The sequence below is a fragment of the Mauremys mutica genome, chromosome 20, assembly GCF_020497125.1.
Source record: "Mauremys mutica isolate MM-2020 ecotype Southern chromosome 20, ASM2049712v1, whole genome shotgun sequence".
Taxonomy (NCBI): Eukaryota; Metazoa; Chordata; order Testudines; family Geoemydidae; genus Mauremys; species Mauremys mutica.
In genome coordinates this window covers 12,135,118-12,154,646 of record NC_059091.1, presented here as the reverse complement: position 1 = coordinate 12,154,646, position 19,529 = coordinate 12,135,118, and the positions used below count along the sequence as shown (strand labels likewise).

Genomic DNA, 19,529 nt, shown 5'->3' with positions numbered 1-19,529 from the left:
ATTTCAGGAAAGATGTGGGCAAATTGGAGAGAGTCCAGAGAAGAGCAACAAAAATGATTAAAGGTCTAGAAAACATGAGCTATGAGGGAAGATTGGAAAAAAATTGAGTTTGTTTAGTCTGGAAAAGAGGAGACTGAGGGGGACATAAGTTTTCAAGTACATAAAAGATTGTTATAAGGAGGAGGGAGAAAAATTGTGCTGCTTAACGTTTGAGAATAGGACAAGAAGCAACGGACGGCTTAGGTTGGACATTAGGAAAAATTTCCTAACTTTCAGGGTTGTTAAGCACTGGAATAAATTGCCTATGGTGGTTGTGGAATCTCCATCACTGGAGATTTTTAAGAGCAGGTTAGACAAACACCTGTCAGAGATGGTCTAGATAATACTTAGTCCTTCCTTGAGTGCAGGGGACTGGACTAGATGACCTCTCGAGGTCCCTTCCAGTTCTATGATGCTGTGAAGTTCTCAAGCAGCATTTTTCTTGCTTTGCCTGTCTGTAAATTTTGATATTATTTATATAAATGTGTTTTTGTCGGTATGCGTGTGCACAGTGAAATCAATGACACGTATCAATAAAAAAAAATCTTTCCAAGTCTATGCAGACACCAGAATGAAATTGCACTGACTTCCTTGCCATTACTCCTGATTTATTCCAGAGTATGTGAAGGCAGGATTAGGCCCTGTTGGCCTGTTTTTCAAAAGTGCTGAGCATCCTACCTCCCATTCAGTGGGATTTATGAATGCTCAACTACTCTGAAAATTGCATCAGTGGTGAGTGAGGGCCCTGATTTTGGTTTGGATTAGAGTTTCCTTAAATTTGGGGATGCTTGGATTGAGCGTTTTGATCCACGCAGACTGTAGAAACAAGTGCCGGCCACAAAGTTTCGATCCAAACTTCCCAAACCTTGCTGGCCAAAGGTTGATGTTTTGTTCCAAGTCCCTGCCTCTAGTTCTGGTTCATGAAAACATCTAGGTGCAGCAAAAAATGACTTGTCTGAGGTTCTCTGTAGTTCCCTGAAGACAACTTGAGTTCCATGTATGGCTCAGATTTACCTTCAGGAACCGATAAAATTACTGGAGAAACAAGTGAGCCAGGTGGACCTTGCGAAATGTGCGTGTTAAGTGCATTCAGTGTTCCTTCTTATTTCCTTCCTCCAGTCTGGGAACCTGGAAGATCACAGCCAGGTATGAAGACTCCCCTCAGCAGACCTTCAGTGCACAATTTGATGTTAAGGAGTACGGTAAGAATCTGGCACCCACCAGGCCTAGGCTCAGGGAGCGGGTCTATCTCTATTCTCCTGACACCATCTTGGAGCAGACTCTGCATTCGGCTTGGCTTTGCTGGCAACCCACCCACCCTCTCCTACAAGCTCAATGTTCTCCTTTTCTCCTCTCGTTTCTCCAGTGTTGCCAAGTTTCGAAGTCATATTGGAACCATCTGAGAAGTTTTTATACATCGATAGCAATGAAGACTTCAGGGTTTCTATCACTGCAAGGTGAGTCTGTGAGTGGGTGGAAAGGATCAGCTGAGTGGGGTAGCAACCACAGGTTTTAGTGCAGAAAGAAACCTAAGTCTTGCATCGCTTTGGGAATGTTTTCCACTAAATATTTTTTTTTCACGAAGAGCATCCTTTTTCTGTTTTTTTTTAATCCAAAAACCAATGTCCAAAAGTGGGGGGGGGGGAAGTCTGAAAACCTTGTGATCCAGAAATGCTGGCACGGTGCCTCATGAGAGTTGCCATTCAGGTGTTTCATTTTTCCATTCTTCTCCATGGGCTGGACTTGCTATCTGGAATTAAATTCCCATAATGCACCGTAGCCATGATGGTCCACGTCTTACCATGGTGGAACATGGGAGAGAGAAACTGACCAAGGAGCTGGGCCTATAGAGGAGAATGGTGGCATGAGGCCATAATATTCAGCAATAGGTTTCCTTACCTATCTTACCTCTTACCCATCCGTATCTCCTCCAGGTACCTATATGGGAAAAAACTAGATGGCAATGCCTTTGTCCTCTTTGGCGTGATGGTGGATGATGAGAAGAGGAGTATCCCACAGTCTCTCAAGAGAATCTCGGTAATTCTTGTTCTCAGCTGTGGTGAGGAGGGATTCATGCCTCCTGGGAAACTGTGTGGGTGAGGTCATGAAACTCTCTCTCCCTTCCTAGATAGAAGACGGAGATGGGGAAGCAACGCTGACCAGAGCGATGCTTCAGGCTCGGTTTGCCAACCTGAACGAACTGGTTGGCCACTCGCTCTACGTCTCTGTCACCGTTTTGACAGAATCTGGTGAGCATCAGCAATAAGTGCACAGCCAAGTGCTTTATTCACTGGGTGTTCCAAACTGGTGCCGAGTGCAGTTCAAGGTGTTGATTTAGATGCATAAGGCCCTATCTGCTTAGGGTTCTGCAGATCTTAAAAGCTGCAGGCCAGATTCTGATCTCATTCGCTCTGAGGTAAATCTGGTGTGATGGGTTCCTCCCCCTCGCTGGGGTACCACTGAGCCTGCCCTTTCCACCAGCCTGGGCTCCCTTACACTGTCCTGCTGATCCAGGCCCTCTCAAGCCTCCTCCAGCACAGACACAGGTAGGGGGACACCCAGCTGCAGAAAGACACAGACACTGAAATCAGCTCTGCACGGGAAGGCTTCAGCTAAGGAATTTCCCAGCACTCAAGTGCACACCCCCTCTGGAGTGTAAACACAAAATTGTACCGTCTTGCACTGCACAGAGAACTGTACAACGTAATCTCATGAAATTCACCCCCTCCCTCAATGTGGAGGATGATATGCACAGCTTTTTGCTCCCCAGTTATGAATTCCACAAACTGGTTTTAGAGAAAACAAAAACAAGTTTATTAACTACAAAAGATAGATATTAAGTGATTATAAGGCATAGCAAACTGATCAAAGCAGGTTATCCAGCAAACAAAACAAAAATGAAAGATAAATTCAGATACTAAAGAAATTGGTTACAAGCAGTAATTTCTCACCCTAAATGTTGTTTTAGGCAGATTGCAGAGTTTCTTGAAGGCAAGCTGCTCTTGCTTGCAGCTTAAAACTCCAGGTATTTCTTTCACAGGCCAGAAACACTCTAGCCTGAGTTCAGTCCTGTCTTCCCCAGATCAGTCTTAGGTGTTTTCAGCAGTCATCTTGGGTGGGCATTCAGTGAAGAACTGACCCTGATTATCTCACTTCCCTGCTTTAAATAAGTTTTACATATGGCGGGAATCCTTTGTCTTCCAGTATCAGAGGGGTAGCCGTGTTAGTCTGGATCTGTAAAAAGCACAAAGAGTGCTGTGGCACCTTATAGACTAACAGATGTATTCACCCACGAAAGCTTATGCTCTAATACATGTGTTAGTCTATAAGGTGCCACAGAACTCTTTGTTGCTTCTCTTCCAGGGTGATTCCCACCCCTGGCCAGTGGAAAAGTACTAATTTTATTATGGAGTCTAGTATCAGGTGACTTAATCATATGACCTTGCAGCCATAACTCAAAGTCCATTTGCAGCATCCCAGGAAGATGGGAGATTACCCTCTTCAAAGTCCTATTGTTCTCCCTAATAGTCTATTGACTTGTATCCAGCTAGCCAGCCAGACTGATGGCATTTTGTCTGGTGGGCGTTCTCCAGGTGCAAATACTTTTGTAATACAATGTATAGTAAATATTTCTAACTTAAGATACAAAAATGATATATGCATATATATTCATATTCAGTAAATCATAACCTTTCCAATGATATCTCACAAGACCCATCTTGCATAAAACATATCTCAGTTATGCTGTAATTATATTATAACAATATTTCTATAAAGAATATGGGATGTAGTGTCACACCCGGAATAACTCCAGATTTACACCAGCAAAAGTAGCTTGAAACTGTTGCACCTTTGTTTTCTGTGCATTGCAGCTTACCATTTCTAAGAGCTCTGGGTCAGCTCTTAGGGATAGTCTGGGCATACTTACTCCTGCCTCAGTGTGGAGGATGGAGTAGATGACTTCTTGCGGTCCCTTCCAGCTCTACATAGCTATGATTTCTAAACTTTCTCTGCAGAGGGAGCAGCCATTCTGTTCTGAGCAGCTGTAGCTTGTTACAGATGAAATTAGTAGCTGAAAGCCTGTGCCATTGCATGGGTGTGGCAAACAACCAATGACATTACTGCATGCAAATTAGTAGTAGAGTAAGGGTGGTGATTGGTTGGTAAAGTTGTGTGTGATTATCACAATGGTCTAGGACTCTTGGCATGGCATATGCCTTACTGGAGCTGTATACCAGGCTGGTAAAGTCAGAATGGCTGGGGACTTAAAAATTGGCCTGTAACAGACTTCAAATCCCAGAGACGATTGAACCTGGTGATATTGTAACTAAAAAGAGACCTTGTCTTGCTTGTATAGCTGCTTCCATCACTTCACACAGATGCAACAGATGTTCTAGGCTTCAGAGTGGTACATGGACAGAGTGACAATCCTGGAATCTTATTATATAGATACACACACACTGTGCTCTCTCTCTCTCTCTCTCTCAGAGACTTTGTTTTTGTTCTTTCTTGTTGCATCTTTAAAAGCTAAAATAAGTCATTTTAGCATGAAAGGGACTGATTCTGTTTTCACTGCTACAGTGCCACTGACTACAGGGGACTTATTTCTGATTTATACTGGTGTGAGAACAGAATCAGGCTCAATGTCCTGCAGTAATGCCAACCCCTAATGTGCAAAAATCACAAGTCAGTCCCCCCACTCCCAAAATCAAGAGATCATATGAAAAAATCATGAGGTTTTTTTAAATAATAAACTTTGGGTGCTTCTTCATTCTCTCCTGGCTTTTGAGGTGTTAGATCGCACTTGGGATGTGTTTTGAAGCTTTTCTCTGCAACCAGGAGGGTTAGAAACTTATTTCTTCTTTTAAATGACAGCTGAGATTCTCATGCCATATGGTGATTCTAGCAGCTGGGGCTTGAAGACAAGGAATTTAAACAGGAGACTCATGATGAAATCATAAGAATCAACATCTGACCATGGCCTATTCCTTGTGTTTTAGCCTGGACCTTAAGGACAAAATTTGTATTGCCTCGCTCAGTTTTAATTGACCCATGGGCTTTTCTCTGTAGGCAGCGACATGGTGGAAGCGGAGAGAACCGGAATTAACATTGTGACATCTCCCTATCAGATCCACTTCACAAAATCACCCAAGTACTTCAAGCCGGGGATGCCATTTGAACTCATGGTAATAACTCTTCTTCTGGATCATGCCCATTGTTACTCAAGGTGTATAAAGAGGAGAGAACTGTGGGTACTAGGGTGATGAGGGTGGTATAAGAACTTAGGGCTTGGCCACACTGGAGAGTTGCAGCGCTGGTGGTGGGTTTACAGCGCTGCAACTTACTCACCGTCCACACGTGCAAGGCACATACAGCGCTGCATCTCCCTGGCTGCAGCGCTGGCTGTACTCCTGCTCTGCCTCGGGTATAACTATTGCAGCGCCGGTGATGCAGCGCTGCTCCGCCAGTGTAGCCACCAAAAGCGCTGTAATTGGCCTCCAGATTTTCCCATAATGCTTTTAACTAAAGAACTCTCTTTGTTTTGTTATGATGCCTCTCTTTGTTTTGTTGTGAACTTGGGGCTCCCGGAGCTGCTTATCTAAAAAACAAACACAGCTCTTGTTTGCTGTGAATGAGGCAGGCAGGGGGATGAATGTCTACAGCTAGTGTTTGCTTGAGGAGAGAAACAGCACGGCGGGAGGGAGGGGGGGAAAGGGAGTCCATCGAAGCAGCTGCTTATCTGGTTTGGAGCAACAGCGTAATAGGTTTAAACCTTTAAAATGCCCATGGCTTTTGCAATGCCCTTGATCTCTGCAGTCTTGAGGGTTTTCAGACCCAGGTCTAGTCAGCACTCGAAGGGTACGTCTAGACTGCAGTCACGGGGAGCTCTAGCTGACATCCCTGAACTAGCTTCCATCACCTAGCTTGGATCCAGGAACAGTGAAACTGCGGCAGCGCTAGCTACACAAGCCCACCCTGGATAATTACTCATGGCGCTAGCCCGCGCTGATGCTCACGCTGCCTTGGCTTCACTGTTCCAGGACCCGGGGGAGTGATATTAAAGCTAGCGTGGGTACTGTTGTCAGATGCCACCAGTGTGGTGCTCTGCTCTGTTTAATGTTGATAACAGTTGGCTGTGTGTGTGTGTTCCCTCTGTGTGTTTTGGTTAGATGGGCAGTTGCCTTATTTGCCTGGGGCCAAAACAAGAAAAGATTAGTGTGAAATTAATTTCCTCTCTGGCCTACATGAATCAATTTATTCTTAATTTTTGTATATTGTTTTGTTGGGTGTATAAAAGTGTAAACTGAATTCAGGAGAAGGGTTGAAGTTGTGGTTTTATATTTTTGTATGCTTGCAGTTTTTAAAATGTGCTGTGATACAGCAGATCATTAAGGTCCCATTCCTCAGAGTTATTTAGGTGCCTAATTCCCATTGAAGTTTGAGGGTATGGACCTGAGATGCTACACATGCAATTTGATTTGAAGTTAGGATGCAGGGAGAGCTGCACCCCTTATTTGATGGATCCCTTTTTGATCGTGCCCCTCAGGTCTACGTCACAAACCCTGATGGCTCTCCAGCCCCCCATGTCCCAGTACAGGCTGAAGGATTCCAGTTGGCTGGGTCGACCCAGGGAGATGGAACTGCCAAGCTGATTATAAACATGCCCGGTGATAAGTCGCAGGTTCCCATCACGGTGAGTAACCTTCTAACGCTGAGTCTGGGCTAAGTACTATATGCACCCCGAGGGCAATGCCCTGTTGGTGGCATTCACTCCCCTCTCATGCACTAAGCAGGGGGGTAACTGAACTCTGTGCATTCCATCTGCGCCTGGGGTCAGTTTTCTGTATGCCATTGGGTTTTGGAGATGCTCCGATCACCATGTAACCAGTGCTCCATCATGGGGCCAGAAGAGATCCCAGAAAACATTGACATGGGCATAAGAAGGTCCAGATTAGTCCCCTTGCCACAATGAAGGTACCCACCATGCAGCAAAGGAGGCCTGCAGACAGCGCATGGCTGCTTAGTGTGAAGACCCTGTGAGGTGACAGTAGGCTCAAGCTACAAAGCCCAAGAGAACACTGGATCTATCTGTGTCCAGCCGCTTGAGGAGAGAGTCCCTCTATATTCATCTCACCTCTCCTGCAAGGGGCAAGGGTGTCTCCTCTGTTCAGGGACATGTTCTTTGACAGTCTAGAAATCTGGAGTCCTAGCAGGACTGTGCTGAAGCGATAGCCAATTAAAAGTGGCATTTGGCATTTCTCTGAAGTGTCATGCTTAGAATGGCTGTTAGCAGCAGAATCCACCAACAATGGCATTTCAGGGAAGCTTCTTTTGCAATTGCTCATGGTGTGACCCAGCGTGAGGGGCTAGAGACCCTAAGCTCACTCCCAGATTCAACTAGGATTTTATCTCCACCTCTCCTGCAGGTAAAAACTGCCCATCCCAACCTCCCAGCAAGCCGCCAGGCCACTAAGTCCATGGTGGCTGAAGCCTATGAGTCCCAAGGAAATTCTAAAAACTATCTCCATCTGGCGGTGACAGCTTCTGAGCTCAAATCTGGAGACAACTTACCTGTGAATTTCCACCTGAAGAGCAACAGTCCAGCTGTTCTGGACCAGATCAAGTATTTCACCTACATAGTAAGTGCTGCGTCCCTGGGTACTGGGATCTCCTGGAACTTAGGCATCATCTGAGTTTCCACATGTCCTTTAATAGTCCCACTGCATGTAAGGAGAACCTGTAGCAGATAATTCTTCCCAGTCAGGCAGCGTATTGATTATGTGTATAGCAGAGTGTGGCAGGGCCCGATTGGCTCCTGCCTCTGCTAGGTTCACAAAGTCACTCTGAGACCCTGGGTTTAGTAAACACAGTGCACTGGTGCACTTTATTCTCAGGCTTGTTCCCACCACTGTTTCACCATGAACAAGGAACCCTTCATCGTCCGCAGGCAGGAGGGAGGGAGAGCTACCTCCCTGCTTTCATTCCCTTCCTTTATCCTTTTCTCCTGCTCTCCTCTGCTTCCTTCCCCTGAGACTTTTATGCAGCCACAGGCTAATTAGGTAGCAGATGTCTCTGCCTCTTCAATTAGGGCCAGGTTACCTCCAGCCTGCTCTAATTTGTTCCCCTAGTGAGGAGTGGGCATGACAGAGGGCTGAAGCTGCAACCCTTTGCCCAGCACCCCATCGCAGTGTGAATGAAATAAAGTCAGGCATGGGGATGACCCCTTATCCACTTCTGGTTACTGACTCTAGGCCCTGTGATAATCAATAGAGCCCACTTCCTCCAGGAGCTGGAGACAGAACCCAGGAGTCCTAACAACCATGCCTCTGCACTCGCTACTAAACCATACTTGCTCTTCGATCTGCGGTTGGAACCAGGAGTCCTGACTCCTCCCCGTGCACTCACTAGAGCATATTTCCTCTTCGAGCTGGGGATGGAACCCAGGAGTCCCTACTATCAGTTCCCTGTTCTGAACACTAGACGTTACTGCGACTTTTTCAGTGCAGAGTAGTAGGTCCACTCTGTTATTTTTAGAGCTGGACAATCAAATAATAAAGTTGCCATAAAGCGCGGATATGAAGTATATTTGGTGAGTGGGATGGGGGAAAGGAGGGGTGGTCTCTGTTGGTGAAACATAAACAATACTCAGATTTGGGAATCAGATTTGGTGAATATTAGCACCACTGCATCTAGAGCCTATTCCTGCAACACATGGATTTTAGCTTATTTTCCTCTCTCCGCTCAGATGTAAATGCCTATCTGAAAAGTTGCAAGTGACCGTCTCTTACTAGTAGAAAACAGGTGGATGGGAAGATTCATGGAATCTGAATCACCCATTGTGTTAACTCTTGTGGCCTTTAACAATCCACATCTCATTTTTCCCTGTTAGATCCTGAACAAAGGGAAGATCATTCATGTAGGGAGACAGGCCAGGCAGGTGGGACAAAATCTGGTGACCATGTCCCTGCCCATTACTCCAGACCTCATCCCTTCATTCCGCATCGTGGCTTACTACCAAGTAGGAAATTCGGAGATTGTAGCAGACTCGGTCTGGCTGGACATCCAGAACACTTGCATGGGAACGGTAGGTTGATATTCAAGTTGGCCTTCTATATGTTAATACCTATGAAGGGGCCTACTGACTCTCAAAAGGGACTCTAAAAATGGCCCCGTGGGGCTTCTCATTGACTGTCTCCCAGCAAATTCTGGATCAGATTTGATCGATTTGCATGTACAAAGATGTTCCCCAGCCCCCACAAGTCAATGCTGTCAATGCACTCTGGGATACGGTAGTCAAGCTGTGGTTCCCTCTAGCTCAGCAATAAAGAGTCTGTGGATTGAAGTGGATGGAGTTATACTGACTTGCGCCAGCTGAGTATCTGGCTTTGTATCTGCACCAAAATTAGCCATTTTATTGATGATTTGGAAAATCAGAATTGATTCCAGTTCCCTTTCCCAGGGCTGGGCTGGTTCTTCAGGGCTAACAGGAGTAAGATTCTTATTTTTGGCCCATGAATTCAGCAGATGTAACTCCTAATGCCTATAGGGGACCTGACTGTGATGTAACTACAATGCTGAGCTGCTGTAACTCCAGTTAATTGCTTCTGATTTACACCAGTGTGAGATCAGAATTGGGCCCACGGAGCAGATCCATTACAGTTCAAACTTTGTAGATTTCTCAGGGCTGCCTGAGGGACACAGTCACCTTTCCGTCATGGCTCGAACAAAGGGACCTCATGGAGATTGGGTCCAATTCTGCTCTCAATTTACACCCTTATGAATATGGAGTAACAGCACTGAAGTCAGTGGAACTACTCCAGATTTACATAGCTGCCACTGAGATCAGAACTAGACTTTCGGATGCTCAAGGAAGCTGAGATCTTACCTCCTTTTCTCCTATGTTTTGCAAAGGACGAGCTCTTAGCTGCTCCCTCTGCTTTAAAACAAAACCTCTCCCTTCCCTCTCTTTCATACAGCTAGTGGTGAAAGGAGCCTCCAACGAAGACAGGAGAATCCATGAACCGGGAACTCCAATGAAACTCAAGCTGGAAGGAGACCACAAAGCTTATGTCGGCCTGGTGGCCGTGGACAAAGGTGTCTACGTTCTGAACAAAAAGCACAAAATTACACAATCTAAGGTTGGGTATGAAAGATGTTGGTTGTAACTTGTGATGTTTATAGCGGAAAATGCAGCTTGGCTCTTATCCTTGCTTGACGCCCCAGGATGGCGACAAGCGAAGTGAGCCTTTTGTTTGCAGAGCTGCCGCTTGGGGTGTGAGCTCCACTGTACTTTAACTGAGCTGGGCCGGGCCAGGTCAGTATTTGGATGGGAGACACCCAGTGAAACCCAGGGTACTGTAGGGAGCGCTGTTCTGGACACACTAAAGGACACCCTGCCCTTTGGACAGTGTTGATCCAGATGGTGCTGGGCTGTAGGGAACTGTGTGGGTGATGCAATAGGGAGCGGTCTCCCTTCAGAGGCAGTTTTCACCTCAGTGCCCATGGTGGTGCTGTACATCAGGGAGTGGGGGTATGCTCAGTAGGGGGCGCTCTCCCTCCACAGTCAGAGCTGCACCCAATGACCCCAATGTGGCGCTAGCGGATGCTGTGCTGTATTGAGTGGAGTGGGGGCTCAATAGGGGGCACTCTCCCTTCCCAGTCAGAGCTGAACCCAATGTCCCAGTGCAACATTAGGGGGCGCTGTGCTGCAGGGAAAAGTGTTAGTGACTCAACAGAGGGTGTGCTTTCTTCTGAGTCAGCACTGATCCCCGGGCCCTATCAAGGTTTTAGGGGACGCAATGCTACTGAAAGTGCCATTTCTCAGCTGACTTATCAAACACGGGTTCTGGTAATTAAATATCCTGTGACCCTTTCAACAAGGGTCAGGGCCCTGGTGCTCTGGCTGAATTCTAATTTTGGTATTTAATTTCTCTCTGCCTAAACATCCTCCTCTGTCTGGGTTCAACTGGCTGCATAATTCTTTCTTTCTCCTCCTAAAATCGGTTGTGTTGCTGGTGCAGAATGGCCTTTACTTACAGCTCAGATTTTACTTTAATTTACACTGCTGCAAACACAGAACAAGTCAAAGGAAGTGAGTGGAGTTACTGCAGATTGCCCGGTTGTACCTGAAACCAGAATCTGGCTCACAGCCTGTATAATGCTTTGGGATCATGCTGGACCATTGTATTTGCGCTTCATAGATCTGGGACTCAGTGGAGAAGAGTGACATTGGCTGTACGGCTGGCAGTGGAAAGAACAATCTGGGGGTATTTACGGATGCTGGACTGGCTCTGGAGACAAGCAGTAGGATTTCCACCCCCCAGAGAACAGGTATCACTCTGAATGGTCGCCATGAGCGATGGAGGAAGGGAGGAAAGAGTCAGCAAAGCAAGGCACAGTGACCTACACCACAAGCCCAGAGTAGGGACATCGGTCTAGCAGGACAAATCCCACTGGAACGGCCTAGGAATGGAAATCTTGGGGTTACAGTGGGGGATGAGAATAAGGTCCTGAATTCTCACTGGAGCCCACCTATTAAAAGAGGGATTAATTTTAAGAATGGGATGATTCCAAGGAGGGGATTCAAAGATTCTCTCCTAGCTCACTAGGTTTCTCCCACTTTCAAAGTAGCTTTCTTCCCCCTGGCCTGGAAGGGACGGGCCGATGGCTGGTGCTTCTCTCTGGCTATCTCTGCCCCAGGCTACAGGCTTTTTGGGCCAGTGCGCTAGAAGGGAGGAAGGAATGAAGCTTCCTTCACTCTCCTCTCTTTTTGGTTGCCCTGGCTGGCTGAGCATCTGCCCAACAGCTCTCATGTGGCTTCCAGCTGGGACAGGAAGGAGCAATATGTTATGTGCCAAAATGGCTTTTCTGGTTTCCTGATTTCCCCCTAAATCAATGGGATTCTGCTCACTGAGGCCTAGACCATTCTCAGAAATTTGGGAATTGACCAGATGTGGTGTCTGAAAGTTACCCTGTTACATCCACACAGAGAAATGGCAGCAAGTTGAGTGTAGGCCTCACTTGGTAGGTGGGTTTTTAATTTCTGTTTCTCACTTCCTTCTGCAGATCCAGAGTGTCCCCAGCCAGCAAAACGCCGGCGTCGCTCAGTTCAGCTCATTGAGTATAAGGCAATCAAAAGTAGGTACTAATCAGGGGATTTGCTATCCTTGGTCAAAGCAAGCATGCAAAGCAGGAATGCAATTCCCTAGTGTGACCAGTTTCACCCTCCTACAGCCTCCTGCCAGCTGCATTTCCTGTAGCAGGAGATGGGGGAGTCTGGATAGAATTCCACATGGGGAGAGATTGGAACTGGTCAGTTTATAGAGGGGATGCGAGAGAGGTATAGAAAACAATGAATGGTAACTTGCTCTTTGGGGCACGGATCGTCTCTCTGTTCTGTGTTGGTTCAGCCCCCAGCACTGTGGGGTTCTGGGCCATGACGGGGACCCAAAGTGCTACACAACTCAAATAACAACAACAGCTACATTGTTACATTACCTATAGAAGCACAAGGAGACACTCAACCCAACTGAATGGTTTCTAATTAAGAATTTATAAAAGCAAATATTTTCATACACAATGCATAACTAACCCATAGTACTCACCACCACAGGATTGTATTGAGGCCAAGAGCCTAGTAGGATTCAAAAATGATGAGCCATTTACATGGAAAAGGAGAATGTTCACCATTCCATAGGATAGGATTTTTTAAGAAGACCTATACACCCTCATGCTTCAGGGGATGAGCCAACCTCTGATTGGATTTAGGAAGAAACTTCTCTGTGGGCAGGTTATTCCGCTATGCGGTTTCTTGCACCTTTCTCTGAAGCAGCTGGTGCTAGTCACTGTTAGAGACAAGATACTGGATTAGACAGAGCAGAGTGCCAGTTCCTATGTTCCTTCTTTGGCCATGTCTACTAGTAAATTAATGAGAGAGAGACAGAGAGAGACAGAGAGAGAGAGAGTGAGGACTAGAAGAAGCTTGGTTGGAATGATCTTCTGGCTTGTACATTTCAGCGGCAGATTACCAGGACCGGAAGCTATAGAAATGCTGTGAAGACGGGATGCATGAGAACCCCATGGGGCACAGCTGTGAGAAGCGGGTTGGGTACATCCTGGATACAGATGAATGCAAGAAGACCTTCCTCGACTGCTGCAATTATATCAAGACGATACGTTACAAGCTGCAGCGGGAGCTCCATCTGGAACTTGCAAGAAGCAAGTACCAGGGTTTCAATATCACTCAGAGGAACAAGACAGGGGGAATTGTTAGCGAAATAAGACCGTGCCATGTGACCCAACCCTGCTCATGTTCACAGATCCCCCCGGGGTGAGATGGGCTTGAATGCAGTGGCAGCAATCCTGTTAGTCTTGCACTATGTTGATATGGGGACCCAGATGAGTCAGGGTAATAACCTCTTCACAGGTTGCCGCTGAGGTTTAACCTTTGTTTCTAAAGCACAGTCCTCTACCACTTGAGCTAAAGGGGTAACTCCCTAGCTAGGAATAGTAGTAGGCTCTTACCTTTGCAGAATATCCACTAGAGGGCGCACATGTAGCACTGAGCCAGTGGCTTATACCAGTGTTATAGGAGCCCAGAAAAGGCTAGCTCATGGGGGAACAGAAAGGCAGGCATGGAGAGGAGAAGCCTGTGGCTTCCCATCCAGCCATTCAACCACATTCTAATTCATGCTCTTCTGGGCTGGCAGCATCAAAACTTGGCAATGTAGGTCAAACCAGGGATGCTTTCAGATCAGTTCTAGAATAGGCCAACCCCCAAATCCTTTCAGGTTTGCCCCATCCCAATCAGTGTCACAGCAAAGCCAGACGGTCTGTGATTTGATTTCCCAGGTGACCTGGATGAAGATTTCATGTCCGACGAAGATATCACCTCAAGGAGCCAGTTTCCAGAGAGCTGGCTGTGGCAAGTGGAGCAGCTGACTGAGCGACCAAATGAACTGGGGTAAGAGCATGTGGCGTGCCACTCCCATTCATCAAAGGGCCACATTCAGATGTGGTATGGTGTAGCTCCTACCAGGGCCGGCGCTTCCATTAGGTGACCCTAGGCAATTCGGGGGGTGGCATTTTGTGCGCTTCCCACAGGGTGCACGGGAGCTTCCAGTTCCGCTCCCATTGCGCCGCCGAAGAAGGACCTCAGTCCTAAGATAGAAGGATCTCGACCAGCGCGGGCAAACTTTTTTTGGCCTGAGGGCCACATCGAGTTTCTGAAATTGCATGAAGAGCTGATTAGAGGAGGCTGTGCCTCCCCAAATAGCCAGATGTGGCCTGGCCCCTGCGCCATATCCCACCACCCCTGCTTCTTGTCCCCTGACAGTCGCCCTCTCCCCTGGGACTCCTGCCCCATCTACCCCTCCCTGTCCCCTGACTGCCCCAGAATCCCTGCCCCTTATTGCCCCCCGCCACCCCATCCAACCCCCCTCCTCCTTCCTGACTACCCCCCTGAGGACCCCTGCCCCCATTCTACCCCCCTGTTCCCTGCCCTCTGACCGCCCTGCCCCCTATCCACACCCTTTCCCCCTGACCACCACCCTGAACTCCCCTGCCCTCTATCCCCGCTCCCTGCCCCTTTCCCTTACTGGAGCACTGGTGGTGTTACAGTTGCACCACCCAGAGCACCAGGACAGGCAGCCATGCTGTCCAACTGGAGCCAGCCACACCACCGCACAGCACAGAGCACCGGGTCAGGCCGGCTTTGCAGCTGCGCTGCCCGGTAAGAGCTTCCAGCCTCGCTGCCCAGAGCATTGCACTTGTGGCACAGTGAGCTGAGGCTGCGGGGGAGAGGGGACAGCAGGGGAGGGGCCGGGGCCTAGCCTCCTGGGCCAAGAGCTCAGGGGCTAGGCAGGAGGGTCCCGCAGGGTGGATGTGTATGTAGTTTGCCCACCTTTGATTTTGGCCCCCTAGCTGGGGAATGTCCATGAGTCCTAGCTCCTTCCTTCTGTAACAGCTCTGTCTTTCTCTTTCCATGTAGAATTTCTTCCAGGACAGTGCCCATTTTCCTGAAGGATTCCATCACCACCTGGGAAGTCCTGGCTGTGAGCCTTTCAGAGACCAAAGGTGAGGAACACCACAAGTTCTCCAGAGAACAGGCAGAAAAGCTAATGGGGAAAAGACCCCAGGCCACAATGGGCCTTGGAAAGGCCACAGTGAGATGGAACAATCGAGGAGACAGCAGACGCATTTCAGGACTAAAGTATAAGCCCCCCTGTCTCTGACCCTGGGTCTTTCCCCATTGCAGGGATCTGTGTGGCTGACCCCTATGAGATAACAGTAATGAAAGATTTTTTCATCGACCTCTGTCTGCCCTACTCTGTAGTGAGGAATGAGCAGGTGGAAATCCGGGCTATTCTCTACAACTATCGAGAACAACAAATTAAGGTAAGCTCACCGCCTCATGGGGCTCTGCAATGGACCTGAGGTGTCAATGCTTTGACAGACAGCCAAACGAAAACAACATGGTGGAGAGGGATAGTTCAGTGGTTTGAGCATTGGCTTACTAAACCTAGGGTTGTGACTTCAATCCTTGAGGGGGGCACTTAGGGAACTGGGGTAAAAATCTGTCTGGGTGTTGGAATAGATGACCTCCTGAGGTCCCTTCCAACCCTGATATTCTGTGATTCTTCTAGGGCCTGATCTCTTTGGAGCTGGACACCCTTGTCTCCCATTGACCTTGTTGGGTGCTCAGCACCTTGCAGGATCAGGGCTATGGAATCCACCCAGTTAAGAACAGTCAGACCAATGGTCCATCTAGCCCAGTATCCTGTGTTCTGACAGTGACCAGTGCCAGGTGCCCTAGAGGGAATGAACAGAACAGGCAATCATCAAGTGATCTGTTGCCTATTCCCAGCTTCTGGCAAGATTGCATGATATAGAGGGAGATTTAAAAAAAATCCCCTTCCGACTGCCATTCTTCTCTGGCTGGGCCTACAAATCTGTGAATAGGTGCCAGGTTTGGAGCTTTCATGCTGACTCAGACCAGGAGGGTCTCATTACTTCCACTCAAGAACACCACAGGCTGAGAGCCTCTCTGAGGCAAGACAGAACTGGGGATGGTCCTGAAGGGCCTCTCAGGAAGGAGGTCAGGATACAGTCACATGCTTTGTAAGTACAGTCCTGTCTGTTATTTATTAAGATTAAAGGCAAACTCCAGTCAGAGGATACGTTTTGGATCAATGCCCTACAGTGTCATGGTGTGCAGACTGCCTGCTCATGAATCTCTGTCCTCGTCTCAGGTCCGCCTGGAGCTGATGCACAACCCAGTTTTCTGCAGCGCATCCACTTCCAAGGCTAAATACCGGCAGATCCTTGACATCAAAGCCAAGTCCTCCCTGGCCGTGCCATTAGTGATTGTGCCATTGCAGCTGGGATCTCACGACATTGAGGTCAAGGCAGCGGTGTGGGGCACTTTTGTGTCTGATGGCGTGAAGAAGAAACTGAAGGTTGTGGTAGGTATCAGGTGATGGGGGCATGATACCTGCTGGATGGCAAGAGGCTGGAGGCCAGATTGGCTGGCTTCTGGAATTGGTGCTGTACCTTAACCTATTAAATTAATACCCTGCATCTCCATCCTCGTCCCACTTCCTCCCCTCCCCTGTGGCAACTACAGCAGGGCTGGGGCTGACTTGGTTATCTTGCACTCGATCCTCTATATAAGAGGATATAAGAGACCTAGGTTCATTTCCTCAGGCCCAGGGAATTGCTCCTTGGATCAGCGGGTGCTGGAATCAATGTAGACTCAGTGAACCCAGGGAGAACCTCATATCACTCAGCAAAGGAGCAGCATTGGTGGGTTGTGAAGGGCATCCCATTGGCCCACCCCAGGAGATCACTGCAATGCTGGGTGAGAGGAAGATCCTCCACTGAAGATCAGGGAGTAGAAAAGTCCTTCAGGGAGGTCACAGAGCAATGATGGAATGAATTGAGCTTCTCACTTTCTCGCCCTGCCAGACTCTGTAGACCAGATTCATAAGAACATAAAAATGGCCATACTGGATCAGACCAAAGGTCCATCTAGCTCAGTATCCTGTCTGCCAACAGTGGCCAATGCCAGGTGGCCCAGAGGGAATGACCAGAACAGGCAGTCGTCAAGTGATCCTTTCCCTGTCGCCCATTCCAAGCTTCTGGGAAACATTTGTCCCGTTCATCTGTGGTGGAATCAGTGGTGTTATGCTAGGGAGGAATTTGGCCTAGGGACTTCTTCTTGGATGTATCCTAACCAGGATCCAAAATGAAAGGGGACACTGCCTGAGGTTGAGGTCAGATTCCAGACTCATTGGGACGGAACCTGATCTCAGTTTCACTTGACTGCTGACTTCCAAAGTGGAGTCACTCCTGATTCACGCTGATCACAAGATCAGCAAGTCGCTCACCTTTTCCTGTTGCTCTTCATTGTTTCTGAATGCTACTGTGCTTACTATGCTCTTGTCGTTCCTTTCTAGCTGGAAGGGATGAGGATGTCCAAAACAATTAAGTCTGTAGTATTGGATCCATCTGCGAAAGGACCAGGTGAGTAGCCGCACTGCTTTGCGTTTACATGGCACCTCTCATCCAGAAGGTCTCAAAGAATTCCACAATCTATAGCTAATTTAAGGGTCTCTCTGTTTTTGGAGCCCTTGTATCTAACCCAAACCCTTAATCGAATATGCAGCAAACTTCCCTGAAAAATTCTACCCTGGCATCCGATCGTGTGTGGGAGATTTCAGTGGGATTGGTTTTGTGTTGGCTGAGATGGAGGTCAAAATCAGACTCATCACGGAAGACTAGAACCACATATGCAGAGCAATTCAGCTGCCACTGAAATGCAGCCACCTCTGCCTGCCCCGTATTCATAGTTTCCTGATTCCCATCTCAGCTGTCTCCTCCCTCCCTTTTCCCTAGCACATCAGTGGATTTTGCAGGGCTCTCTATGAGTGTTGTAGAGTATTATTCAAGGACCAGCAGCAAAGCTCAGCTGGCTGGACAGATGGCATTTCAGTGTCTCTTCTCCTCGTCCTTCCTTTTCAGGGGGAGTCCAGGAAGTGAAGGTGAAAGAGGCAGATATAGATGACATGGTTCCAGACACAGAATCGGAGACCAAAGTCAGCATCCAAGGCAAGGGCCTCTGATTTGAAAGTGTTTTATGCTTTAGAAACAGAGTGAAGAGAGCAATGAATTTGTCTCTGGTAGCCACACTCGCAGGAGGTGGACCGATTACCCACTTGGTTCTGTTACAACTGCCTACGTGCACTATTGAGCATTAATGGCCAAGAAACAGCAAAGTCGTTGTCAGTGTGTGGCTAAGCAGGCGCTGACAGGAGAGACAGGTGCACAGAAATAAGGAGCACCCAGGTGGAAACCTATGTCTCTGGACAGGATGGCCTAGTGGTTTGAGGCCTAGCTTAGTATTTCAAAAGCCTGAGTTCAAGATCTTGCTCTTCCACAGATGTCCCTGGTGAGTTTGGGCAGATCCCTTAGCCTGTCTGTGCTTCAGGTCCCCATCTGTAAAATGTGGATAATAACCCTTCCTTTAACCCCATTCAGCTCAACCAGCAAGGGCTGGTGCTTTCAGAGTGGGAGTGTCCAGGTTCTATCCCCACCGCTGGCAGAGCTGGAGTGAAGTACCTAGGAGGGCTTGGTGAGAAATGCTCAGAATATTGCAGGGACCTTGTCAGCACACAGGGCCTGGATCAATGGTTGCTGGGTTAGGATCCAACCTTCATGGGGTTTGGGTGTGCTCAGCACCATGCAGCATTGAGCTCTCAATCTGCCATTGCCCGCAGAGAGGTCTGTCTGTCTCTCTGTCCCCACAAGCGCCTGCTCTCCGTGCTCAAATTCACGTCATGTTATTTCCTTGGCCAGGAAACCCTGTGACAATCATTGTCGAAAACTCCATCGATGGGGCCAACCTGAAGCACCTCATTGTGACGCTGTCTGGCTGTGGGGAACAGAACATGATCGGCATGACCCCCCCGGTCATCGCCACCATCTACCTGGACAGCACCGAGCAGTGGGAAAGGATCGGGGTGGAACGCAGGGCCGAAGCCATCAAGTTGATCATGCAAGGTAAGTACTTCTCATGCCAGACAGCAAATCCCGCTTCAGGCTCGCGTTAGGGACACAGGAACTGCCGCACAGGACTGGCCGCGACGTCCATCTAGCCCAGTAACCTGTCTCAGAGAGTGGCCGGTACCAAATGCTTCAGAAACCTCACGTTAAGCAGAGTCAGGGATCAGGCAGCTAGCCTGGCACTCAGGGGACACCATTTCAGTTCTCTGCTCTGCCACAGACTCCTGGTGTGATGTTGAGTAAGTCACTTAATCTCTCTGTGACTCTATTTCCCCCTCTGCAAACTGGGAGAGTTGCAGTGCCCTGCTGCACAGGGGAGTTGTGAGGGTAGATGGCAGGAGCTCCGCAAGCTCCCACCGGCGCATGGCCCTGCCCCCACTCTGCCCCTCCCCCTGTGGGCCACCCACGCTCCGCCCCAAGGCCCCGCC

At 48.3% G+C, this 19,529-nt stretch overlaps 1 protein-coding gene across 1 annotated transcript in view; it reads left to right on the top strand.

Moving 5' to 3' along the window:
• Nucleotides 1-537: 537 nt before the first annotated feature.
• The window catches only part of LOC123353779 (complement C3-like), a 40,437-nt gene continuing 21,445 nt past the window's right edge, over nucleotides 538-19,529 (top strand). Inside the window, 20 exon segments of the mRNA XM_044995189.1 lie at nucleotides 538-543; nucleotides 1,133-1,241; nucleotides 1,406-1,496; nucleotides 1,974-2,076; nucleotides 2,168-2,288; nucleotides 5,110-5,225; nucleotides 6,587-6,733; nucleotides 7,467-7,679; nucleotides 8,930-9,124; nucleotides 10,017-10,178; nucleotides 11,241-11,370; nucleotides 12,106-12,177; nucleotides 13,057-13,257; nucleotides 13,891-14,002; nucleotides 15,029-15,114; nucleotides 15,296-15,435; nucleotides 16,290-16,502; nucleotides 17,496-17,562; nucleotides 18,061-18,147; nucleotides 18,895-19,098. Coding sequence (XP_044851124.1) covers nucleotides 538-543; nucleotides 1,133-1,241; nucleotides 1,406-1,496; nucleotides 1,974-2,076; nucleotides 2,168-2,288; nucleotides 5,110-5,225; nucleotides 6,587-6,733; nucleotides 7,467-7,679; nucleotides 8,930-9,124; nucleotides 10,017-10,178; nucleotides 11,241-11,370; nucleotides 12,106-12,177; nucleotides 13,057-13,257; nucleotides 13,891-14,002; nucleotides 15,029-15,114; nucleotides 15,296-15,435; nucleotides 16,290-16,502; nucleotides 17,496-17,562; nucleotides 18,061-18,147; nucleotides 18,895-19,098 — 2,575 coding nt within the window.